This window comes from Scyliorhinus torazame, chromosome 1, assembly GCF_047496885.1.
Source record: "Scyliorhinus torazame isolate Kashiwa2021f chromosome 1, sScyTor2.1, whole genome shotgun sequence".
Taxonomy (NCBI): domain Eukaryota; kingdom Metazoa; phylum Chordata; class Chondrichthyes; order Carcharhiniformes; family Scyliorhinidae; genus Scyliorhinus; species Scyliorhinus torazame.
In genome coordinates, this window is record NC_092707.1 from 14,957,649 (window position 1) to 14,985,150 (window position 27,502).

The 27,502-nt window shown below is 44.9% G+C and overlaps 1 protein-coding gene across 14 annotated transcripts in view; it reads left to right on the top strand.

Moving 5' to 3' along the window:
- The window catches only part of fbrsl1 (fibrosin-like 1), a 1,210,587-nt gene that overhangs the window by 900,863 nt on the left and 282,222 nt on the right, over positions 1-27,502 (top strand). For all 14 annotated transcript variants that reach the window (XM_072468583.1, XM_072468681.1, XM_072468689.1 and 11 more), the window contains one exon: positions 8,646-8,675. In XM_072468583.1, the coding sequence (XP_072324684.1) occupies positions 8,646-8,675 (30 nt within the window). The remainder of the gene's footprint in view (positions 1-8,645; positions 8,676-27,502) is intronic.

A 27,502-nucleotide genomic window follows, 5' to 3' on the forward strand; every position in this document is an offset into this window, starting at 1 on the left:
ACTTGTAGATGGAGTTGGAGCCAAATTTTTCCACAGTCATGTATGTATAGGGAGTATAGTAGGGGACTAAGTACGCAGCTTGCAAGGCCCAGTATTGAGGATTATCGTGAAGGAGGTGTTGTTGATTATCCTTACTGATTGTAGTCTATGGGTCAGGAAGTGGAGGATCCAGTTACAGAGGGAGGGGTCAAGTCCTAAGTTTTGGAGCTTGATATGAGCTTGGCTGGGATTATGGTGTTGAAGGCGGAGCTGTAGTCAATGAATAGGTGTCTGACATAGGAGTCCTTGTTGTCAAGATGCTCCAGGGATGAGTGTAAGGCTAGGGAGATGGCGACTGCTGTGGACCAGTTGTGGTGGTATGTGAATTGCAGTGGATCAAGGCATTCTGGGAATATGGAGTTGACGTGTCTCATGACCAACCTCTCAAAGCACTTCATTATGATTGATGTCAAGGCCACCGGACGGTAGAAAATATTATATTTTCAAATGTAAACCTTGTGACTGGTTTCAACTGAATTTTCCCACCCATTCCCTTAATTCCCTGAGACCCAAAATCTGTCTATCCCAACCTTGAATATGCTCAACAATGATGCATCGCTGAGAATTCCAAAGATTCACAACCCTTTGAGTGCAGAAAGTTCTCCTTGTCTCTTGCTAAATGAATGGTCCCTTATCTTGAGATTTTGCCGCCATGTTTTAGACTTCCCAACCAGCCAAAACAATCTCTCAGGATCTACCCTATCAAGCCCCTTCAGAATAGGTTTTAATCAGGTTGTCTATCTTTCTTCTAAACTCCAGAAAATATGAGCCCAATTTACTTAGCCTCTCATCAAGGGACAATCCCCTCATCCCAGGGACCAATTTCATGATACTTTGTTGAACCACTTACACTGCAAGTACATTCATTCTTAAACGTGGAGACCAAAACTGCACACACTGGACCCCATCTACCGGCCATAACGCCCCCGACCGAGAGTGCAACGTGGCTGGTAGATGCCAAGTAAAGCCTCCCACGAGCTTCCCAGCAGCCACTGCGCCTCGTGGAATCTACCCCAGAACCGCAAGGCAGCGCGACCAATACAGACTACAATGGAGTGAGCCGTGCTCACTTATGTAGGTCTTAAACCTACTAAGGGCGACTCACCCGGGATCTACCGGCCTCCAAACATCTAATGCCCCCTCTCAGGGACCCCAGAGCGGGGTGTCCTCCCTTGGGATGGGGGGGGCATGGGGTAATGTTCATGTGTGTGTGGAGGTCACATTGCCCATGGGTGGGGGGGGTGGGGGACCCACCAGCTCACTTACAGTTCGCAACACCCTTTCAAAATGGCGGGCTGATCTCGGAGTTCAGTGATGAAAAAAATTCGAAGTGTGGGCTGAACCGGTGAGAAACTCCCCAGGGCCCAAAAAAGTGACTAAGTGCGGTTAGATAGCAGTGAGGAACTCGCCGACAGAGCCGGCGGGAAACTCCCAGAAATATTCGCCACAAATGACACTTGGAAACCTTTCTGTTAGATCGCACCCAGTACCATCGCAGTAACACTTCTTTAATCTTGTTCGACAATTCCCTTGCAGTAAAAGCCATTATTTGCCTTCCTAATTGCTTGCTGCAATGCTGACTTTGCATTCTTTGTACAAGCACGCCCAACTCTCTTTGAACATCAAGACTTACAAGTTTCACACCATTAACGAATATTCTGTTTTTCTTCTGACCAAAGTGATTTTTTTCCCCGATTCATTCATGGCATGTGGACAATGCTGGCTGGGCCAGCACTTAATGCCCATCCCTACTTGCCATTGAACTTGGTGCATTTCAGAAGGCATTTTAAGAGTTAACCACAGTGCTTTGGATCTGGAGCCCCATGTAAGCCAGACCAGGTAAGGATAGCAGATTTCTCTCCCTGAAAGACATCAGTGAACCAGATGAATCTTTACGACAATTGGCAATGGTTTCATGGGCATCATTAGACTTTTAATTCCAGATTTGTTTTTAATTTAAATTTCACCATCTGCCTTGGTGGGATTCAAATTGTCCCCAGAGCATTACTCTCGATTATATTTGAGGCAGAGGCTTGATCGCTAATCCAGCGACAATTCCATTATTCCACCGCCTCCTATATAACCTCTTACTTCCTTACATTATACTCCATCTGCTATCTTGTTTCCTGCTCGTCCATCCTGTCTATAAATCTATTTCAGCCTTTCTGTGTCCTTACCTCAGCTGACTAACCCACATAACTTGCTATCATCAGCAAACTTTGATACAATACTCTCTGCCTCTTCATTTAAGTAATTAATATAGATTGTAAAGGGCAGCACGGTGGCGCAGTGGGTTAGCCCTGCAGCCTCACGGCGCTGAGGTCCCAGGTTTGATCCCGGCTCTGGGTCACTGTCCGTGTGGAGTTTGCACATTCTCCCCGTGTTTGCGTGGGTTTCGCCCCCACAACCCAAAGATGTGCAGGGTAGGTGGATTGGCCACGCTAAATTGCCACTTAATTGGAAAAAATTAATTGGGTAATCTAAATTTTAAAAAATGTATATATAGATTGTAAATAGCTGTAATCCCACCACTGATCCTTCCGGCACTCTGTTATTCACTGCCTTCTAGCTTGTCAAAGCCCCATTTATGTCTGCTTTCTATCCGCTGAACAATCCTCTATCCATGCTAAAGTATTACCCCTAACTCCATTAACCCATATCATACCGATTAATCTTTTGTGTGGCCCCTCATCAAATGACTTTTGGAAATCCAGGTATACTACTTTTACGATTCCAGGCCCCAACTATTGCTGGGATGGTGTACAGAAACCCCAATATTTTATTTTATTTGTACGACTGTATGGAAAGGATATTTCGCTCCAGGAGTGATTTTTGAAAAATTGAGAGTGCCCAATTCATTTTTCCAATTAAGGGGCAGTTTAGCGTGTTCAATCCACCTCCCTGCACATCTTTTTGGGTTGTGGGGGCGCAACCCACTCAAAAACGGGGAGAATGTGCAAACTCCACACGGACAGTGACCCAGAGCCGGGATCGAACCTGGGACCTCGACGCCGTGAGGCAGCAGGGCTAACCCATTGCGCCACTGTGCTGCCCTTCCAGGAGTGATTCTAAGCACAAATAGGGATATGGTATATTTCAACAAACTTTGTTACTAACGCTGTCTTAGAGCTAACTTTAACATCATAAAGGAAATATCTTGTAGTTACAAATTTAATAATGCTTTGCAATGAAAATGAAACACTAACCCCTAACAGCTATCTTTTATCTCCACTCAAGCAAAATCCATCTCTGGTCAAAATCCACTTTTTAACACAATTAGCAGACCAATGAATACTTGCAGTAAACAGATGTCTTGGATAAACCACTTTGAGAAAGAATGATCCTTCAGGAACCAGCTTGCCTGTGAACTATTGTTTAAACTGCCAGCCTTTTAGAAAATCTACTGTTCTGTTCACAGGCAAAATCTTTTTAACTAAAGTGCTTTGAGAGAAATTGAGAGTCTGTTCAAAGACAGATCAAAATAGAGCTCCAAAACTCAGCACCTGACTGCCTCAGCCCCTGCCTCCTCCCATTAACTACATCATCTTACGAAGCACAATGTCTCTAACTATCAACTCTCCAGGGACCTTCTTTATATAAACAAAATTCCATTCACCCAACTTCAGATAAACAATATACATGGTTGGAATGAATGGTGATTTCATTTTTACGATGCTTTAATTGCACCTCTGTAGCCAAAGTATCTGCTGGTGTTGTAAACCAAGAGTTAAAAAAACTTTCCTGCAGCAGTCATACACACACTAACCTAGGCTTTTAATCATTACTGCACCAAATACATATAATACAATATATATATATGAAATTCCTACATTTATCACACTACATTGAATGGTTCCCCTTTACTCCACTAGTCACATCCTCAAAAAACTCTAATAAAATTGTTAAACAGGATTTCCCGTTAGCTAAACCATGTTGTGGCATTTACAACAGTACTTTTTGAAGTGAGTGTAGAAGATTAAGGTTTGACCTAATTGAGGTTTTTAAAGTGATTTTTAAAAGTTGATAAAGTAGTGAGAGGGGAACTATTTCTGATGATGCTGGAGTCCAGAACAAAGGGACAAAACCTTAAAACTGTGGTTAGGCTGTTCAAGGATGATGTCAACAAGCTCTTCTTCGCACAAGGAGTAGTGGAATTATGAAACCATTTCCCCAAAATGTTGTTGAGACTGGGGGTTAATTGAAGAAGTAGATAGATCAATTATAATCTATTAAATAGCAGAACAGATTTGAAGGGTTGAACAACCTTCCTATGTAAATACATGTCCTCAAGTCTCTATGTACTCCAAGTTACATTCAAACCTTGAACAATACAGAAGTAAAATCAGGGATATAGGTGAACTGTTGCCTTAACGAAGCCCACCTATTTCCTGCATATAAAGTATATTCAGTATAGTGTTGTGAAATGTAATAAAGGAAGTGTTACTTTAAGACTCAAAAAACTCTAATTTGTGAGCATGTCTTTAACAAGTGGCATTTCCCAAGATCAAATCTTCTACAGTCAAGTTTAAATTTATTTTATTAACTCTCAACAGATGTCCTTCCTGGTAAGAAGAATTTAATACGAAGGAGGCCATGTGTTGGGATTGCCCAACTGTATTGCTGAGCTATACATTGGTTATAAGTAACACTTATCATAAGAGTATTCACTACCCTCCCAGAAGGCTGAAGACATTTCAGTCCCACACAGGGGTTTAAAATATTACCTATTGAGAGGGCAGTTGAAGAGATGTTCTCTTAAAATGGTTCTGTGCTCCATTTGTTTTGATTTGATTTATTATTGTCACATGTATTAGTATACAGTGAAAAGTATTGTTTCTTGCGTGCTGTACAAACAATGCATACCGTACATAGGGAAGGAAGAAGAGACTGCATAATATAATGTTACAGTTATAGCAAGTGTAGAGAAAAGAGCAACTTAATATGAGGTAGGTCCATTCAAAAGTCTGATGGCAGTAGGGAAGAAGCTGTTCTTGAGTCGGTTGGTACGTGACCTCACACTTTGGTATCTTTTTCCTGATGGAAGAAGGTGGAAGAGAGTATGTCCGGGGTGCGTGGGGTCGTTAATTATGCTGGCTGCCTTTCTGAAGCAGCGGGAATTATAGATAGAGTCAATGGATGGGAGGCTGGTTTGCGTGATGGACTGGGCTACATTCACGACCTTTTGTAGTTTCCTGCGGTCTTGGGCAGAGCAGGCTCCATACCAAGCTGTGATACAACAGAAAGAAGTTGGTGAGGGTCGTAGCTGACATGCCAAATTTCCTTTGTCTTCTGAGAAAGTAGAGTCGTTGGTGGGGTTTCTTAACTATAGTGTCGGCATGGGGGGGACCAGGACAGGTTGTTGGAGATCTGTACACCTAAAATCTTGAAGCTCTCGACCCTTTCTACTTCGTTCCCATTGATGTCGACAGGGTCATGTTCTCCACTACGCTTCCTGAAGGCGATGATAATCTCCTTCGTTTTGTTGACATTGAGGGAGAGATTATTGTCGTTGCACCAGTTCACCAGATTCTCTATCGCATTCCTATACTCTGTCTCGTCATTGTTTGAAATCCGACCCACTACGGTGGTGTCATCAGCAAATTTGAAAATCGAGTTGGAGGAGAATTTGGCCACACAGAAATAGGTGTATAAGGAGTATAGTAGGGGGCTGCACCATCAATTGCCAATTTCAGTGTTGCAATGATGAAAATGAGCAATGGAACACTGGTGGCCATATTTATCTTGCTATGTAAGAAAATGAAAAGATAAAATACCTTCTGTGGTCTGTTCAAATTTTAATTTTTGGCTGTAGGAGAAAAGCAGATGTTGGTGATGGTGCATATTTGTGAACCTGCAGCATTCCTTTAGGAAATTTATGTGAAACCTTTGGTTTCCGAGGAATACTGGCACTAGCTGCAAATATCCTTTTTTTCCACTTCTGATTGAAAGAAAAACTGAATGTTCTTGTATATGGACTTGACTTTCCACTCAATGTCACTAATTGTATGGTTATGCTGCATTAAATCTGACCTGGAAACTACTGAAATCTGAGTTTTGAATCTGGAATCCATCCCCATCTCCAGACCAATTTATTGCGTGTAACAATTTAAACATGTGCACCGTCTGTGTGGAATTCGCACATTCTCCCCTTGTCTGCATGGGTTTCACCCCCACTACCCAAAGATGTGCGGGGTAGGTGAATTGGCCACGCTAAGTTGCCCCTTAATTGGAGAAAAAGAAACGACACTCTAAAGTTATAGATTTTTTTAAAAAAACAAGTTAAACATACACCAGTTTAACCCAACAACAGTCTCAAATGGCTTCCATTACATATGCCAAATTTGGCTACCATTTGTATTTCATCCAGATGATCAGCTATTTGCCGTGAAACCAGGGATAAACAATGGCTCTGCCATTGCAAGTAGGTGTAACAACCATGAGCTAAAAATAAGTATTACTGTAGTTGTACTGTCCTACAGAGCATATAGCATGGCTGGAGCACTCCATAATAATAATACCAATAATAATCTTTATTGTCACAAGTAGGCTTGCATTAACACTGCAATGAAGTTAATGTGAAAACCCCTAGTCTCCACACTCCGGCAACTGTTCGGGTACACAGAGGGAGAATTCAGAATGTCCAATTCACCTAACAGCACGTCTTTCGGAACTTGTGGGAGGAAACCGGAGCACCCGGAGAAAACCCACGCAGACACAGGGAGAACGTGCAGACTCTGCACAGACAGTGACCCAAGCCGGGAATTGAACCTGGGACCCAGGCGCTGTGAAACAACAGTGCTAATCACTGTGCTATCGTGCCGCACACATTCAAATCGTACAGGGTGATATGAGCAAGGATTATTATCTTTGATATTTGAGCCATGAAATTACCTGTGGCAAACCTGTCCATATGACTTAGCAATTTTCACTTGTACCACCCACCCTAAAATGGCTCGCCTAATTAACAGTTGCCTTTTAGCATGGCTAGAGTGTCTGCCCTTCCAATCTGCGAAAAACTATTTTATGCAGCCTGGCACAAGTAAGGGTGGTCAATTAATTTTGCTGCAAGCAGTTACCCACATTGCCTTCCTTTTGAAACTCACAGCATATCTGTAGATGTGCAGGTTTGTACAAACTGTGTTGTGCAACAAAAATTGCCTTCACATGCAGAGTAGTGTTGAGGATTTAGGAACATCGTGTAACCTAGCTTGCGGGGCCTGTATAACTTGGCTGCAAAACTGTTATATGGGCCCAAAGGCCTTGGGGTTAAATTGCATTGGTAGGCAAAAGATTAATCCAGCCTTTATGATGCTCAGTCACTGGATTGTCTCCAAATACTTCTGGAGAACTGACACAAATTAGTCATTGCAAGACAGCTGTGGTCGAGGTGGTATAATAGTTGATTGAGATTTGTTACATTGTGACTTTTGTGCCTCATTATGTGTAGATTTGGTGCAGAAATGTAATATAGAAAATGAGTAGAAGATTGGAACCAGTCAAAACCTTTGCCAAATAAAAACTTTGCATTTTCTTGGATTTTTCCATAATGTAATTTCAGTATTATCTGCATGATGTGTTGTTGGCTTAACTCCTAAAATTCAGGGCAGCAAGGTGGTGCAGTGGGTTAGCCCTGTTGCCTCACGGCGCCGAGATCCCAGGTTCGAGCCCGGCTCTGGGTCACTGTCCATGTGGAATTTGCACATTCTCCCCATGTTTGCGTGGGTTTCGCCCCAACAACCCAAAAAGATGTGCAGGGTAGGTGGATTGGCCATGCTAAATCGCCCCTTAATTGGAAAAAATGAATTGGGTAGTCTAAATTTAAAAAAAAATTTATTTTAAAATTTAAAAAACTCCTAAAACTCACTTGGTTTTATTGTCCGGCCACAGATTACTGTTTAGCCTCCCAAGTGACAGAGTAACTCAAGTCTGAAGAGATGCTTGGTTAATCTCATGTGCCAATTGTGTATGACAGAAGTTCTGTTTTTTAAGAGTTTGCTTTAGTTCGCAAATCCCTCTCTCTATTAAACTAGGCAACAGTATTGTGCACTGTTTCAATTCAAATTGATCAGAGCTTAAGGGATTCCTAGTTACTCAGTGAGTGACTGCAGCATGTAATGTTCATGAATAGGACAGGCAGATTAGGAAATTCCCAAATTAGATTCATGTTGCGTCCTAAATTACCCGGTCTCAGTTGGGGAAGTGGTGGAGGTGGAACACAATTCACCTCTGGTCTCCTAGTCCAGGAAAAAATATAAATCGGGACCGGGAATTGCAAGTGTAGGCATCAGAATTAGGTTGAACAGACTATGACTTGGCCACAGTTGAATAGCTTGCCAACAAGCCTTCTTGGCTTCTTAGCTTCAAAAACAGCACCCCAGTTTAAAGAAATTAAAAATGAGGAAATGTAATTTATCTCATGCTTTATATCTCTGGCTGGCCCTGTTTCAGAACCCAATGTGCTATCTTTGTAAAAAAAAACCTTTCTATTCCCAAAATCAATCTGCTAATCGTTTTACTGCATCAGAAGTTGACCAAACTTTCAGTCTGTAGTTTTGAAATGTGCTTTTAGATTTAGAACTAATTTATCATTTTTCCTTTTCTAACAGTGTGACAGTGAGAGTGACATCGATGATAAGGTAAGACCAATTCCTTTCTGACTAAGTAGTTGGTTTTTTTTTAATGCAGCAACACACCAGGCTCTCTTAATGGCACACAACTTATAGAAGGCAGCATAATGGTTGAAAATTGCTGTAATTTTCATTGTGGGAAGAATTTCATGTTGCGTATGGATAACGTGGCCTTGTGTCAGAATTTATATCAGCCAGTGTTAAAGGTCCACTGCAATACTGTGGGTGGGCTGAGAGGCAGCTTAAATCTGTTGAGAACAAAGGTACTTTCTTTATAGAATAAATCTAGAAATCGAAGTCAGCAATAATTTTAGCATTCATGTAAGCCATGATATTAAATTTGATTATTGACAAAACGTGTGTTATATTCGGTCACCTGCAGCAACATGTGGTTGTAGAATATGTAGAAAATTAGGAATGCTTTCATTTGGTGTGGCCATCATTTGAATTTTTTTTTAAAAAACATGTGTTAATGGAAACAACAGTTAAAAAGATGAGCAATCTTTATTTCATGATGGAATATTTGGGACAGGGTGCTTTTTTGATACAGATTTGCCTAATCTATGGCACAACCGTACCGACTGAATTTTAGATTGTGATACAAAGAGAAGCACCACTGATAACCTTTAGTAATTTGTGCTGTATTTTCTTGGATCACATATGTATAGTATGTTTGCATGAGAGAGACTAATTTCATCTTTGCCTTCCCATGAATTGTGAATTGTTGTTTTCCAATTAAAATGCGATTGTTCTAATTGCCCCCCTGAGTCCTCCAAATGGTGAGGTTTTGTCATTAGCGAGACAGAGCTACACTGCATATTGAGGTAGTAAGAGAATTTCAGGTGCGACATGACTTTTGTCGACAAAAGCACCAAGTGAAAAGCTGTGTGCAGATGGATTTTAATTAGCATAGCAGGACTCGGCTTGAAGGGGGTTGAGTACTTTAATGGTCTTACACAGCTGCAAGCCTCGATGATTGGAGTTCTTTACTGCTGTGAGATTCCACTTTGTTCTGTAATAAAAACTACAAAAAAATTATATTTTATGGGACTGCCTTAATATCTTTGATCTTGAGGAGTTGATATCGCTTTAGGAGGTCCTAAAAACTATGTTGTTATAAATATCACTACATAACATTTCTAAGCATATTAACAAAGTTCCTGGTGTTTCCAATAAATGAACACTGACATTACTCTCATTTCTTTTACCAACTTGTGAACCTTTTCTGAATATTCATATTTTCAAAAATGTCAATGTTCCTTCAAGAAAAAATTTAAATATTTAGAGAGTACTGTCTATTTCAGAAACTTGAAAATATGCGATATCCTAGTTGATGAGGCAAAAACAATTCAGTATGCCATGGTACTTACATTCCTGGCAACCTCTTCTTGGGTTTGAAGTTAAATTGGATTCATGTCGAGCAAAATTTTAACAGCTTTTTTGGGGGGAACAAAACATGATGGTGTTGGATATTTCCTACACTAGAGGAAATAAATTCCAACAGATTAAATATCAGAAGCTGTTCTCCATCAAGTATGTTTCCAGACCCTCGCAATACTAGTCTCACTTAGAATGGTGGGGGTCTCATGACTACAGACCTCTAATGTGAATGGAACAACACAGCTGTGCTCCAGGGCCACACACACAACCAACGTTAGGTGGTTTACGACTGCACGTTTTGACAATACCACTTCTGCCTTCAAATAAATGCCGCCATCACAGCAGCCAAAAAACCTCTCTGTCGACCAGCTGAGGAGTAGAAGTGTGCCTGCCCGCTTTTGTGTCAATGACGATAAATGACTTTGTTACCACTTGCCTACATAGATCTATCCTGTCATTAGGAACAGTACTGGCATTTACAAAATAGTTGCAAACTATGACTTTGCCCGTGCACAGTTGGTTTAAAGTAAAAACATTTCTGTGGCAAAGACAAACCCGTATCTACCGCAGCAGAATTTAGGAGCAGTTCCTGGAGCGTGGCTTCAGGAATTTATTATTGATGTGAATGACCAAAGCCTTATTTTTGAAAAGTTAATGTTAAAAATCATTGTTGTCATACATGTTGGGTTGAAAGATTACTATACAATGCCAGTAGCCTGCCATTGATTACGCCTCTTGTTCTCCTTTCTTGACTGTTGTCTTCATGTTTTGAGGTGAGTTGGCCATTTGTATGGTTCTATTTTATCATTGCCTGTCATGTCATCGCTGTTTCCAATCTCATATTTAGCATCCTGCTGTCCTTCATGACTCTAATCTTTTCAATTATTCATTCATTATTTCAAGTATGTAACTGATGATATTTCTGTGCCCTCACGCCTTAAACACGTGGAACTTGCTGCCCCATACTGGAATCGGATTCATTAAATGGTTTCAAGAAAGAGATAGATAATTTTTTGATTAAAAAAACAGGTTAAGGACTTCCGGGTGCGGCGTTGACCAGCTAAGTTGCACGTTTCGGCAGCTCCCGGTGGAACGGACTTTTGGGCTCTTAATAGGAGCACCAACGGCAATTTTAACGGCTAAAAACACTGTGCGGTAAACCAGAAGGGAATCCCCCCTGGACACGGATGGAAAAAGGAGAGGAAAGTGGCCGGATTGCGGTGGATCCTCTAGAGCAGCGGCAAGGAAGGCAAGCACAAAGCAAGATGGCGTCGGAAGGTGGCAGTTTAATATGGGGCCCTGACCAACAAGATTTCCTGCGGCGCTGCGTGGAAGAACTTAAAAATGAGATGAAGAAGGAGCTGCTGGCCCCGATATTACAGGCGATTGAAGGGCTAAAGGAGGAGCAAAATACCCAGGAGCAGGAGCTTCGGGTCGTGAAGGCAAAGGCTGCTGAGAATGAGGACGAAATACAGGGCCTGGTGGTGAAGACAGAGATGCACGAGGCACAACACAAAAGGTGTGTGGAAAGGCTGGAGGTGCTGGAGAATAATGCGAGGAGGAAGAATTTAAGGATTCCTGGTCTTCCCGAAGGTGCAGAAGGGGCGGATGTCGGGGCATATGTGAGCACGATGCTTCACTCGTTAATGGGATTGGAGGCCCCGACGGGCCCGTTGGAGGTGGAGGGAGCTTATCGAGTTATGGCGCGAAGACCGAGGGCTGGAGAAATTCCTCGAGCCATAGTGGTGAGATTCCTCCGTTTTAAGGACAGAGAGATGGTCCTCAGATGGGCAAAGAAAACCCGGAGCAGTAGGTGGGAGAACGCGGTGATCCGCGTATATCAAGATTGGAGTGCGGAGGGCAAGCTTTAATCGGGCCAAGGCGGTGCTGCACAAAAGGAAGGTTAAATTTGGAATGTTGCAACCGGCAAGACTGTGGGTCACACATCAAGGGAAACACCACTACTTTGAAACGGCAGAAGAGGCGTGGACGTTTATTGTCGAGGAGAAACTGGAATGAGCGGGCTAGAAAAAGAACGTTTGGGACAAAGTGGTGGGGATACTACGTGGGGCGAAGGGGGGGGGAAAGGGGGAAGAGATGATTTCCCAAATTGTTAATCCTGTGACCCTGTAACTTTTCTCTCTTCCCCATGTCGTGGGGGAGGGGGGGGAGGGAGGATGAGGAGCTGGGGGCGCCGGCCATTGGGGGCGGGGCCAAATGGGAAAGGCGGGCTTTGTTCCCGTGCTATGGTAATCATGGCGGGAACAGGGAAGCAGGAAGGAGGGGGCCTCGCACAGTGGGGGCCGAGGTCACGGGGGGAAGCCGAGGTCAGCCAGAGTTTGCTGACTTCTGGGAGCAACTTGGGGGGGGTCCAATTACGCTAGAAAAGGATCTAGCGGGGGGGGGGGTTAACTGTAACTGGGTTGCTGCTGCTGGGGAGAAGGGGGAGCTGGTGGGGTGGTCGGGGCGGGAGGGCGCCGTTGGGGGGAGATACAGCTACGTGGGAACCGGATGAGTAGCTGGATTGAAAAAGGAGATGGCTAGTCGACAATTAGGGGGGGAGGTAAAGAGCCCCCCAACCCGGCTGATCGTGTAGAATGTGAGAGGGCTGAACGGGCCGATTAAGAGGGCACGGGTACTCACACACCTAAAGAAACTTAAGGCAGATGTGGTAATGCTACAGGAGACTCATCTGAAACTGATAGACCAGGTCAGACTACGCAAAGGATGGGTGGGGCAGGTGTTTCATTCAGGGCTAGACGCAAAAAATAGGGGGGGTGGCTATATTAGTGGGGAAGCGGGTAATGTTTGAGGCAAAGACCATAGTGGCGGATAGTGGGGGCAGATACGTGATGGTGAGTGGCAGATTGCAAGGGGAGGCGGTGGTTTTAGTGAACGTATATGCCCCGAACTGGGATGATGCCAATTTTATGAGGCGTATGTTGGGACGCATCCCGGACCTAGAGGCGGGAAAGTTGGTAATGGGTGGAGATTTTAATACGGTGCTGGACCCAGGGCTGGTCAGATCGAGGTCCAGGACCAGAAGGAGGCCGGCTGCAGCTAGGGTGCTCAAGGACTTTATGGAGCAGATGGGAGGAGTAGACCCCTGGAGATTTAGTACACCTAGGAGTAAGGAGTTTTCGTTTTTCTCCTATGTCCACAAAGTTTATTCACGGATAGACTTTTTTGTTTTGGGAAGGGCACTGATCCCGAAGGTGACGGGGACGGAGTACACGGCTACAGCTATCTCGGACCACGCTCCACATTGGGTGGACCTGGAGATAGGGGAGGAAAAAGAACAGCACCCACCCTGGAGAATGGACATGGGATTATTGGCAGATGAGGGGGTGTGTTTAAGGGTGACTGGGTGTATTGAAAGGTACTTGGAACTCAATGACAATGGGGAGGTTCAGGTGGGAGTGGTCTGGGAGGCGTTGAAGGCAGTGGTTAGAGGGGAGCTGATATCTATCAGGGCACATAAAGGAAAGCAGGAGGGTAGGGAAAGGGAGCGGTTGTTGAAAGAACTTTTGAGGGTGGACAGACAATATGCGGAGGCACCGGAGGAGGGACTGTACAGGGAAAGGCAAAGGCTACATGTAGAATTTGACTTGTTGACTACGGGTAATGCAGAGGCACAATGGAGGAAGGCACAGGGTGTACAGTACGAATATGGGGCGAAGGCGAGCAGGTTGCTGGCCCACCAACTGAGGAAAAGGGGAGCAGCGAGGGAGATAGAGGGGGTGAGAGATGAGGAGGGAGAGATGGAGCGGGGAGTGGAGAGAGTGAATGGAATGTTCAAGGCATTTTATGAAAGATTATATGAAGCTCAGCACCCGGAAGGGAAGGAGAGAATGATGTGCTTTCTGGATCAGCTGGAATTTCATAAGGTGGAGGAGCAGGAGAGGGTGGGACTGGGAGCACAGATTGAGATGGAGGAAGTAGTGAAAGGGATTGGGAGCATGCAGGCGGGGAATGCCCCGGGACCAGTCGGATTCCCAGTGGAATTTTATCGGAAATATATGGACTTGCTGGCCCCGCTACTGATGAGAACCTTTAATGAGGTTAGGGAAAGGGGGCAGCTGCCCCCGACTATGTCAGAGGCAACGATATCGCTCCTCCTAAAGAAGGAAAAAGACCCGCTGCAATGCGGGTCCTATAGGCCCATTTCCCTCCTGAATGTGGATGCTAAGATTCTGGCCAAGGTAATGGCAACGAGGATAGAGGATTGTGTCCCGGGGGTGGTTCATGAGGACCAAACTGGGTTTGTGAAGGGGAGACAGCTGAACACGAATATACGGAGGCTGCTAGGGGTAATGATGATGCCCCCACCAGAGGGGGAAGCGGAGATAGTGGTGGTGATGGATGCCGAGAAAGCATTTGATAGAGTGGAGTGGGATTATTGGTGGGAGGTGCTGAGGAGATTTGGCTTTGGAGATGGGTATATCAGATGGGTACAGTTGCTGTATAGGGCCCCGATGGCGAGCGTGGTCACGAATGGACAGGGGTCTGATTATTTTCGGCTCCATAGAGGGACGAGGCAGGGATGTCCTCTGTCCCCGTTATTGTTTGCACTGGCGATTGAGCCCCTGGCCATAGCATTGAGGGGTTCCAGGAAGTGGAGGGGAGTACTCGGGAGGAGAAGAACACCGGGTATCTCTGTATGCGGATGATTTGTTGTTGTATGTGGCGGACCCGGCGGAGGGGATGCCAGAGATAATGCGGATACTTGGGGAGTTTGGGGATTTTTCAGGGTATAAATTGAACATGGGGAAAAGTGAGCTGTTTGTGGTGCATCCAGGGGAGCAGAGCAGGGAAATAGAGGATTTACCGTTGAGGAAGGTAACAAGGGACGTCCGGTACTTGGGGATCCAGATAGCCAAGAATTGGGGTACATTACACAGGCTTAATTTAACGCGGTTGGTGGAACAGATGTAGGAGGACTTTAAGAGATGGGACATGGTGTCCCTGTCACTGGCAGGTAGGGTGCAGCCGGTTAAAATGGTGGTCCTCCCGAGATTCCTTTTTGTGTTTCAGTGCCTCCCGGTAGTGGTCACGAAGGCTTTTTTCAAGAGAATCGAGAAGAGCATTATGTGTTTTGTGTGGGCCGGGAAGACCACGAGAGTGAGGAGGGGATTTTTGCAGCGTAGTAGGGATAGGGGGGGGTTGGCACTACCGAGCCTAAACGACTATTACTAGGCCGCCAATGTTTCAATGGTGTGTAAGTGGATGGGAGAAGGGGAGGGAGCGGCGTGGAAGAGATTGGAGAGGGCGTCCTGCAGGGGGACTAGCCTACAAGCAATGGTGACGGCACCGTTGCCGTTCTCACCGAAGAAATACACCACAAGCCCGGTGGTGGAGGCTTACATTGAAAATCTGGGGGCAGTGGAGATGGCATAGGGGAAAGACGGGAGCCTCGGTGCGGTCCCCGATAAGAAATAACCATAGGTTTGTTCCGGGGAGAATGGATGGGGGATTTGGAACATGGCAAAGAGCTGGGGTAGTACAATTGAGAGATCTGTTCGTAGATGGGACGTTTGCGAGTCTGGGAGCGCTGACGGAAAAATATGGGTTGCCCCAAGGGAATGCATTTCAGTATATGCAACTGAGGGCTTTCGCGAGGCAACAGGTGAGGGAATTCCCGCAGCTCCCGACGCAGGAGGTGCAGGATAGAGTGATCTCGGAGACATGGGTGGGGGATGGTAAGGTGTCGGACACATCGAGGGAAATGAGGGACGAGGGGGAGATCATGGTAGATGAGCTGAAAGGGAAATGGGAAGAAGAGCTGGGGGAGGAGATTGAGGAGGGGCTGTGGGCCGACGCCCTACGTAGGGTAAACTCATCGTCCTCGTGTGCCAGGCTAAGCCTGATACAATTTAAGGTGTTACACAGGGCGCATATGACTGGAGCACGGCTCAGTAAATTTTTTTGGGGTAGAGGATAGGTGTGGGAGATGCTCGAGAAGCCCAGCGAATCACACCCACATGTTCTGGTCATGCCCGGTACTACAGGGGTTCTGGGTGGGGGTGGCAAAGATGCTTTCGAAGGTGGTGGGGGTCCAGGTCGAACCAGGCTGGGGGTTGGCTATATTTGGGTTTGCAGAAGAGCTGGGAGTGCAGGAGGCGAGAGAGGCTGATGTTTTGGCCTTTGCGTCCCTCGTAGCCCGGCGCAGGATATTGCTTATGTGGAAGGAAGCCAAACCCCCGGGCGTGGAGACCTGGATAAGCGACATGGCAGGGTTTATAAAGTTAGAACGGATCAAGTTCGTATTAAGGGGTTCGGCTCAAGGGTTCACCTTGAGGTGGCAACCGTTTGTCGACTACCTCACAGAAAGATAGAGGGAATGGAAAAGAAGACAACAGCAGCAACCCAGGGGGGAGGGGGGTGGGGGGGGGGGAGGAACCGGACGGACTCTCCGGGATGTCATTGTATATGTATAGATTGGATTGTACCTTTGGAGAGTAACTATTTTTGACAAGGCAGTTGCCACTCAGTTTTGTTTTTGTTTTTGTTTATATATTATTTATTTATTTGTTTAAAACTGGCCACAGGTATTGATATTGTTTTGTTGTTGTTCAAAAGAAAAACTATGTACTGTTATGTTTGGCCACAAAATTTTGAATAAAATATATTTTTTTAAAAACAGGTTAAAGTGGCATAGGCAACAGATAGGGAGGTGGATTTGAGACCAGGAAGAGATCAGTCATGATCTGTAGGGGTTATATTAGCACAGTGGGCTAAACAGCTGGCTTGTAATGCAAAACAAGGCCATCAGCGCGGGTTCAATTCCCGTACCGGCCTCCCCGAATAGGCGCCGGAATGTGGCGACTTAGGGGCTTTTCACAGTAACCTCATTGAAGCTTACTTGTGACAATAAGTGATTATTATTATTATATTATCTGAAAGAATGGCAGAGCAAGCTCAAAGGGCTAAATTGCCTACTTCTCCTAATTCCTATGTTCCTACGTCCCTCTTTTTTTAAATATAAATTAATTTTTTCCAATTAAGGGGCAATTTAGCGTGGCCAATCCACCTAGCCAGCACATCTTTGGGTTGTGGGGGTGAAACCCACGCGAACACGGGGAGAATGTGCAAACTCCACACAGACAGTGACCCAGAGCTGGGATCAAACCTGGGACCCCAGCGCCGTGAGGCAACAGGGCTAACCCACTGCACTACCGTGCTGCCCGCCCTCTTTTTTGATGTTGATGTTTTCCATCCATGGAGACTGGCTGTACAGTAGACTTTTCAACATATTTTTGTAGGAATTTGGACCATTCTGGCAAGACCACATTTATTGCCTAAGCCTAATTGCCCTGACACTACTAAGGGTAAACCACACATTGTGTGATGAGCATCAAGTGTAGGCCAAACCAGATAGTGCGGCAGGTTTATTCCCAAAAGAGCATTAATGATGGCCCAGGTTTCTGTGGTCATTTTGTCTAGCGCAACCCATAATTTAACAGATTTGCTGAATTAAATTTCCCAACTTGCCATGGTAACATTTTATTTTACCATTTCCTAATTGCCAATCCAGGACCATACCACTCGCCTGTCTTATCCACACTAGACACCTCCTTGTTGTCAATAGACTTCAATCTTCCAAACCTGTTGAAGCTGGGGGGTCACCGTCAGCTCTCCCAGCCAAACAAAATCATAAATTCCACTACTCAATATGCACTGACCCTAATCTCAGAAAAGGAGCTTCAAATATATCACTGAGATTTTTTTTTCATCTTCCACAATGAGGATCCTTAGGCCTATCTACATAATATTGTTGATTACTGCCAAATTAAGGACAGATATGTGCTGGAGGTTCAAGCCCATTAAGAAATGCAGTACATAATAATCTTTCTTAGTGTCTCAAGTAGGCTTACATTAACACTGCAATGAAGTCACTGTGAAAATCCCCTAGTCACCACACTATAGCACCTGTTCAGGTACACTGAGGGAGAATTCAGAATGTCCATTTCACCCAACCAGCGCATCTCTCGGGACTTGTGGTTGGAAACCGGAGCACTCGGAGGAAACCCACGCAGACACGGGGAGAACGCGCAGACTCCGCACAGACAGTGACCCAAGCCAAGGATCGAAACCAGGCCCTTGTCGCTCTGATGCAACAGTGCTAAACACTGTGCTAGCGTGACATTTACACAAACTGGAGTAACCCAGAGTCAGAAAGTCAGAACTATTCGGTTATTCGACCAAAACATTTTACCCTAAAATAACTTTGATTTCTTAACATAAAGCACAGTCCCAAGCCAAGCTGTCTGTCTTCAAAAAGTTTGAAACTTAGCAAAGAGAAAGGACCATCCATTTTGAACCTGACTATTCTATTTTAAAGTTATTTGAAATAAAGTCAGATATTTCTGGTTCTCGCTCTTATCTGGGACTTATAGAGGGTTAGGATAATCCTATTGTAGCTTTTAATTTTAATTGGTAAGCACATTCCAAGACATGTTTCAACTCGCTGGCAATATCCTGGCATTCTTTTTTAGTGCAGGAGCAATAATCACATTTAACTCTTGCTTTCTTTTTAAAAATGTATTCTTTCTCAGGATGTGGAGGTCACTGGCTAGCCCAGCATTTACGCCCATCCTAGTTGCCTTGAGAAGATGGTGTGGTGAGCTGCCTTCTTGAACTGCTGCATTCCATGCGGTGTGAGTACACCTACAGCGCTGTTAGGGTGGGTGTTCCAGGATTTTGACCCAGTGACAGTGAAGGAAGGGTCAGGATGGTGAGTGGCTTGGAGGAGAACATGTAGGTGATGGTGTTCCCACGGATCTGCTGCTCTTGTCCTTCTAGGTAGCAGAGGTCGCAGGTTTAGCCGGCGCTGCCCGTGGAACTTGCTGTAGCACATCTAGTAGATAGTACACATTGCTGCCACTGTATTCTGGTGGTGGAGGGGATGAATGTTTAATATGTTTGATGGGGTGCAAATCAAGCTTTGTCCTGGATGATGTCGAGGTTCTTGAATGTTTTTGGAGCTGCACTCATCCAGGCAATGGAGAGTATTCCATCAAACTCCTGACTTGTGCCTGTGGGTGGTGGACACTCATTGGAAAGTCTGGAGGTTGAGTTGCGCGGCATTGAATTTCCAGCCTTTGATGTGCACTTGTAGCTGCATTATTTATGTTGCTGCTCCAGTTCACTCCTTGTAAATAGTAACCCACTTGATGTTGATAGTGGGGATTCAGTGACGGATGGCCATTATAAGTCATGGGGAAGTGATTAGATTCTTTCTTCTTTGAATTGGCGACTGCCTGGAATTTAAATGGCAAGTAACCGTACAACACATCTCAAGCCTGAATGTTGTCCAGGTTTTGTTGCATGTGGGCATGGACTGCTTCAGTATTTGAGGAGTTGTGAATGATGCTGAACATTATGCAATCATCAACGAGCATCCTCACTTCCGACCTAATGATTGAGGGAAGGTTTTTGATGAAGCAGTTGAAGAAGGTTGGGCCTAGGACACTGCCCTGAGCAATCTCTGCTGCAATGATGCCCTGGAAGAGAGATGATTGACTTTCAATGACCATAGCCATCTTCCTTTGTGCTAGGTAGGACTCCAACCATTAGAGAGGTTTTCTCCGATTCCCACTGATTCCAGTTTTGATAGGGTTCCTTCATGCCACCCTCTATGAAATGCTGCCTTGATGTCAAGGATAGTCCTCTCACCTCACCTCTGGAGTTCAGCTGTTTTGTCTGTGGTTGGACCATGACTGTAATGAGGTCAGGAGCTGAGTGGCCCTGGCGGTACCCAAATTGAGCATCAGTGACCAAATTATTGCTGCATTGGTAACACTTGATAACACTATCGACACCTTCCATGCTTTGCTCATGATTGAGAATAGACTGACGGGTTGGCATTTGACCAGGTTGGGTTTGTTCTACTTTTTGTACACAGGACAAACCTGCGCAATTTTTCACATTACCGGGTAGATGCCAGTGTTGTAGCTGTACTGGAACAGCTTGGCTTGGTGGTGTGACTAGTCCTGGACCACAAGACTTCAGTACCATTGCCAGAATATTGTCAGGGCCCATAACCTTTCCAGTACCAGTTTCTTCAGCTGTTTCTTGATATCACGTGGAGTGAATCAAATTGCTTGAAAAACAGTCAACTGTGATGTTGGGCACTTCAGGAGAAGGCCGAGATTAATCATTCACTCGGCACTTCTGGCCGAATATTGTTTCAAAACTTTCAGCCTTATTTTTTGCACTGCTATGCTGGGCTGCCCCATCATTGTGGGCGGGGATATTTGTGCAGCCTCAGCCTCCTGTTAGTTATTTAATTGTCCACCATTCACGACTGGATGTGGCAGGTCTGCAAAGCTTAGATCTGATCTCTTGGTTGTGGGATTGCGTCGTGCTGTTTCCGCTGTTTGATATGCAAGTGTTGTACCTTTACCAGCCTGGCACCTCATTTTTAGGTATGCCGGTTGCTGCTCCTGGCATGCCCTCCTGCACTCTTTATTAAACCAGGATTGATCGTCCAGCTTCGTGGTAATGATAGAGTGGGGGATTTGCCGAGCTTTGTCATTCCAGATTGTTGTTGAGTACATTGCTGCTGCTGCTGTTGGCCTACAATGATTCATGGGTGCCCAATTTTGAGCTGCTAGATCTGTCCAACGTCTATTCCATTTAGCACAGTGGTAGTACCATACAACCCATTGATGATATCCTCAATGTGAAAGCGGGACTTGATCTCCAAAGATGTGCAGGTTAGGTGGATTGGCCATGCTAAATTGCCCTTGGTGTCCAATAAGGTTAGGTTGGGTTACTGGGCTACGGGGATAGGGTGGAGGTGTGGGCTTGGGTGGGGTGCTCTTTCCAAGGGCTGGTGCAGACTCGATGGGCCGAATGGCCTCCTTCTACTCTGTGAATTCTATGACAAATCTCCACAAGGACTGTGCATCGGTCATTCCTACCAACGGGTAGATTGGTGAGGACGAGGCAGGGCAGTTAGGTTTTTTTGTCTGGTTCGTTCACTCACCGCATGTCACAGCCCCAGATCAACAGCTTATGGCCTTCAGGACCTGGCCAACTCGGTCAGTACTGTTGCTACCGAGCCACTCTTAGCGATGTATATTGAAGTTCTCCACCCAGAGTACGTTCTGTGCCCTGGCCACCCTTATTAAATAAAAATAAAATAATCTTTATTGTCACAAGTAGGCTTACATTAACACTGCAATGAAGTTACTGTGAAAATCCCCTAGTCGCCACATTCCGGCACCTGTTTGAGTACACAGAGGGAGAATTCAGAATTCTCAGCTGGTACAGGAATTGTTCTGCATCACAAACCAGCTGTCTAGCCCACTGAGCTAAACCAGCCCCTATTCTTTCAAGTAGCGCTCAATATGGAGGATTACTGATTCATCAGCTAAGGGGTGTTGCAGGGGGTCGACAGTACGCCGTAATCAACAGAGGGTTTCCGTGTCCTTGTTTAACCCGATGTCATGAGACTTCATGGGGCCGGAGTCAATGTTTCCCACTATGTTGCCACCGCTGGTGGATCCGTCCTGCTGGTGGAACAGGACATACCCAGGAATGGTGATGGTGGTACTGGGTATTGTCTGCAAGGTATGATTCAGTGAGTATGACAAAGTGAGGCTCTTTCTAGTGGGGCAGCACAGTAGAATAGTGGTTAGCACAGTTGCTTCACAGCACCAGGGTCCCAGGTTCGATTCCCGGCTGGGTCACTGTCTGTGTGGAGTCTGCACGTTCTCCCTGTGTCTGTGTGGGTTTCCTCCGGGTGCTCCGGTTTCCTCCCACAGTCCAAAGATGTGCGGGTTAGGTGGATTGACCATGCTAAATTGTCCAATGGTGTCCAAAAAAAAAAAGGTTAAGTAAGGGTTACTGGGTTACAGGGATGAGGTAGATATGTGGGCTTCAGTAGGGTGCTCTTTGTAAGGGCCGGTGCAGACTCGATGGGCTGAATGGCCTCCTTCTGCACTGTAAATTCTATGATATGATTCTTGACCAGTCTGTGGGTCTGTTCTTGGCACAAGACCCATATGTTGGTCAGGAGAACTTTGCAGGGTCGGAAAGGCTGGGTAAGCTGCTGCTGTTTCTGGTGCCTAGACTGATGCCAGATGGTCTGTCCAGTTTCATTCCTTATTTACATTTCTTCCGCAACTGAATGGCTTTCTAGCCATTTCACAGGGTATTCAATAGTGAACCACATTGCTGCGGGGTTGGAGTAACACGTAGGCCAGACTGGGCAAGAACAAGAGGTGGACATTAGTGATCCAGATGGGTTTTCACATCAATTGCTGATAGTTTCATGGTCACCATTCCATTTTAATTTTAGATTTATTAATTGAATTTGGATTCCATTTGAACCTGTGTTCCCAGAGCATGGACCTCCGGATTCCCAGAGCATGGACCTCCGGATTCCCAGAGCATGGACCTCCGGATTGCTATCCCCCGTGATCTTACCGCTAAGCCACCGTCTCCTCTAAGTGTTGGTCAAGACCTATTTATTGTACTTGTTTCTATGTGCCAGTATACAGTCCGAAGCATCCATCAAATTAAATAACACTTAATTAATTTGTCCAAATATTTAGTGTGCCCATATTCCTTTTCGTGTGACTTATCTCTTCAGTGGGAATCAAATAACATAATATTAAGAGACGTTCCCAATCGATTCCCGCAAAATGTTCCTCATCATTACTCTTAACTGATTATCGTCATCACCTCGCACTATTGCCAAACCAGTTTTCAACCTACTTGGTTAGTTTACCTTTAAAATCCTTATTTTACTTTTTTTCTAAATTTAGAATACCCAATTCTTTTTTTTCCAATTAAGGGGCAATTTAGCGTGGCCAATCCACCTAACTTGCACATCTTTGGGTTGTGGGGGTGAGACCCACGCAGACACTGGGAGAATGTGCAAACACCACACGGATAATGACACGGGGCCGGGATCGACCCGGGTCCTCCGCGCCGTGATGGCGCAGTGCTAACCACTGCGCCACCGTGCCGCCAAAATCCATATTTGACTTCTTTCGAAATCTCAAATGTAGCACCTTTCAAAATCAAATGTATCCATTGGATATTTACTGATAGCTGTTAAAATCAATTTCAACAAATCCAGTTGCCCTCTGCCCCCGCAAAGGCAGGAGACCTGTGCTTCTAACACTGCGTAAGTTCTTAATAGCCTTTATGCTCTACAGGCAAGCATCAGTAATGCTTTGCAAAATGTCTACTACCAGTGATGAATCAGCTAGTTAGAATTCCCTCACTGGTACCTTGCTACATTTATTGTAAAGTGTATCTGAGCTTCACCGATCCTCCAGCACAATCTGTATCCACAAATGCTGGTCTGATGCTGGTTTTCACATACATTTCCTTTACATCCTTATTCGATGTAATCTGCCAACTGGTGCACATTTATTAATTTTTGTTTTTTCATAGCACTAATCTCTATATTCATTACAGATTCCTGATCAAAATTGAGGAAAAGTATTTCTTCTAAGTGGTTTTATCTAGTGTTCCGACTGAGAACTTAACTCCTGTGTCAGTTAAAATTGACTGACATGCAGACCTGAGGTTTTGTACCTTCAGATCTAGGGGAACCCAATGTCCAAACAGCTAAGCAACTATGGGGTGGCACAGTGGTTAACACTTAGTTTGCACGTTCTCCCCGTGTCTGCCTGGTATCCTCCTGGTGCTCCAGTTTCCTCCCACAGTTCAAAGATGTGCAGATTAGGTAGATTGGCCGTGATAAATTGCCCCTTCGTGTCCAAAAGGTTAGGTGGAGTTACTGGGTTATGGGGATAGTGTGGGTGTGGGGGATTAAGTTGGGTGCTCTTTCCAGGGCCGGTGCAGACTCGATGGGCCGGATGGCCTCCTTCTGCACTGTAAGTTCTATGAATTCTCTGACCCCCAGTGTATTTAGTGTTTTCTCATCAGGGTGGGATTAATAATGGCCCTGTTGGTGAGTATGTCAGCCTAACATTATTTCATGCACGGCTGACATCAAGCAGATTAGATTAGCCTCTGGGTTGTACTGCTGAAAATTCAATATGGAAATTATTTTTATTGATTTCCAAAAGAGGAAAGGAGCAGGTAAACATGTACAATACAGTGCCATAATGCAATTCCTTCCAATAAACAAACAAACTATACAAAAATAGTCAAATGAACAGGCGACAGTAATTAACTCTTTACAGAAAGAGACAAATGGTTGCCATCTACAAAATAATTCCTCAGTGAATCCTCTTATAGCATACTTAATCTTCCAAATATAGAAAAATATTAAGTCTTCCAATCAGGATGAAGCATTGGGTGGCTCGGGGACTTCCAGGTTAATAAAATCGCCTGCAGGCTATTAATGAAGCAAATGCAATGACTCTGCACTAATCTTAATGAAACTGACCAGTGCAAATGTGTCCATCAAAGAGCAAGGCTGCAGGCCAATATCTAGAACTGTGGAAAAGGTATCAAAGAAGGATGATCAAAAACCAGCCAACTTTGGGCACGACCAGAACATGTGGGTCTGGCCTGCAGGGGCGAGTGAGCTTCTGTCGCATTTGTTTCTGGTGTTGGAGAAAAACATACTAATTCGGGCCTTAATAAACTGCATTAAGCTTAACCGAGCACAGGAGGATGTGTTCACCCTAAGAAGGGCCTCCTCCCACCAGTCGTCCTTAAGGTCGAGCCCAAGATCAACTTCCCAATCATCTCTTACCTGATGGAGAGTTAAGGTCAAGACGATATCATGAGATCGGAAAACCTTGAAATCGAACCACTGCTGGTTTGAGACAATGGCAAAATCCCTTCCAACAATGTACTTGGAGGTTATGGTGTATTGGTATTATCGCTGGACTAGTAACCCAGAGACCCAGAGTCCGGTTCGAATCCCGCCGTGGCAGATAGTGAAATTCGAATAATAAAAATCTGGAATTAAAAGTCTAAAAGGTGACCATGAAACCATTGTCGATTGTCGTAAAATCCCATCTGGTTCACTAGTGCCCTTTAGGGAAGGAAATCTGCCGTCCTTACCTGGTCTGGCCTACATGTGACTCAAGATCCACAACAATGTGGTTGACTCTTATCCTCAGGGATGGGTAATAAATGCTGGCCCAACCAGCAACGCCCACATCAAATGAAAAAAAAGTTATGATCTTTATTGTCACAAGTAGGCTTACATTAACACTGCAATGAAGTTACTGTGAAAAGCCCCTAGTCGTCACATTCCAGCGTCTGAATGTCCAAATTACCTAACAGCACACCTTTCGGAACTTGTGGGAGGAAACCGGAGCACCCGGAGGAAACCCATGCAGACACAGGGAGAACGTGCAGACTCCGCACAGACAGTGACGCAAGCTGGGAATCGAACCTGGGACCCTGGCAGTTGAGGAAAGGATGGACCGTACAAGCGAACAAAACCATGGGGTTGAAAATAGCAGTAAAGACTAGATTTAGGTAAATTGAATTTGGCTGCAGCTCGCTAAAGCTGGCTAAGTTCCCATCCACAAACAGGCCAGTAGAAAGTTTGAGTCCCTTCTTTCTACACGAGGCGAATGCTGAGTCAAGCATGAGAGGGTGAGAATAAGTGGTTATTACAAATAGGATTCTGACGTATATTTAATGGGGGGGAAAGCGTAGCGGGGCACAAATTAAGGCAGGAAGAGGGTATGAGCAACAGGAGTACGTGTCTATAAAGCACTATTGTAAACTTGGATAATGACAGCGTGTTAAAATTTGCCTGCCCAATAATAGTAGAACAGAATAGGAAGAACTAGCCCACCAACCTGTCGTCTTTGAAGTATCTCTCTAGGACGTCTGCCTGCCAAGAAAAATATTGATATCAGCTTGTTTACCAGAACAAAAAATTATTTGGTTAGAAAAACAGGGAGGCATTTGAAAAGAAACAGGAATCTGGGCAGAATTTTAATTCTTATGGATTGAATCTGCCAGTTAGGAAAGAGGCAAACTATCCCACCACTGCAAATCCACTTTAATTTTGGTGACCAGGATCATGTGATTTGTTCTGTGAAGAGTCACAATAGAGTGCGTTACGTTCACACCTGAGTAGCGAAAACCAACACCAGATATACAAAACTGCAAAGCCTTGAGGGGGAGAGAGGGGAGAATTGTTCGACACTAGCGTTAATTGGGGAACGCTCACTTTTGTTGATATTTAATTTATAGCCACAGAAAGAGCCAACGGCGCTCAAAATAATAATAATCTTTACTAGTGTCACAAGTAGGCTTACATTAACAAAGCAATGTAGTTACTGTGAAAAGCCCCTAGTCGCCACACTCCAGCGCCAGTTAGGGTACACAGAGAGAGAATTCAGAATGTTCAATTCACCTAATAAGCACATCTTTCGGGACTTGTGGGAGGAAACTGGAGTGCCCGGAGGAAACCCACGCATACTCGGGGAGAACGTGCAGACAGTCACCCAAGCTGGGAATCGAACCCGAGTCCCTGGCGCTGTGAAACAACACTGCTAACCATTGTACTACCGTTATGCCGTCAACACAGGCATATATATATAATAGATCATCAGCATAAAAGGACATATGATGCTCCACACCAGTTGAAGATTACCCTTTAGCACTGTGGTCGGCTTTAAGGCTATTGATCGGAGTTCTATTGACAGGTCAAAGAGCAGTGGGGACAGACTACATCCTTGACAGGTTCCCCTGGATAAGGGGACGTGCTCTGAGTGTAGAGTTAATTCACACTCGCAGTAGAGGAGGTATAAAGAAGGCGAATCTATGAAATAAATCTTGGACCAAACTCAAATTTACCCAAAATTGCAAACAGATAATCCCACTCCACCCGGCCAAACGTTTTTTCCGCTTCCAGTGAAACAACAGCTTCAGGCACAGTCGAGGTAGTTGGGGAAAGTATAATGTCAAGAAGATGACGTACGTTTGAGGATAATTGACATCCTTTACAAAACAAGTTTGGTCATCAGATATAATATCAGGGAGACATGGCTCAATGCGGCACACCAGTATCTTAGCTAATTGCTTTTACATTTGCATTTAAAAGAGAGAGTGGCCGATATGAGCCCATTCTTCAAAGTCCCTGTCTTCACTGAATATAAGCAAAATGGATGTCTGAGTCAATGTAGGGTACAGAGAACCATGAGATAATGACTCGTTAAACATAACTAGCATTAAGAGCACAAGGTGAGTGTAGAACTTTTTATAAAAGTCATTAGGGAGCCGTCGGGACCTGGAGCCTTACCGTTTTGTACAGGCTAAATGCAGTTTGCTATCTCATTCAGTCGCAAAGAGTTGTCTAAGTCTGCTCCTGTCCTCATTGACAGATGGAATGTCCAAATTATTTAGGAAGTCAGACATTTCCATGCTATCAGACAGAACATCAGTTTTATCGAGGTTACAATAAAAGGAAGCGCAGATCAATATCAGAGCAGTCAGTAGTAAGATTATGGGAGGACTCATAGACCTGGGAGATTTGTGGAAAGTAAGTCAAA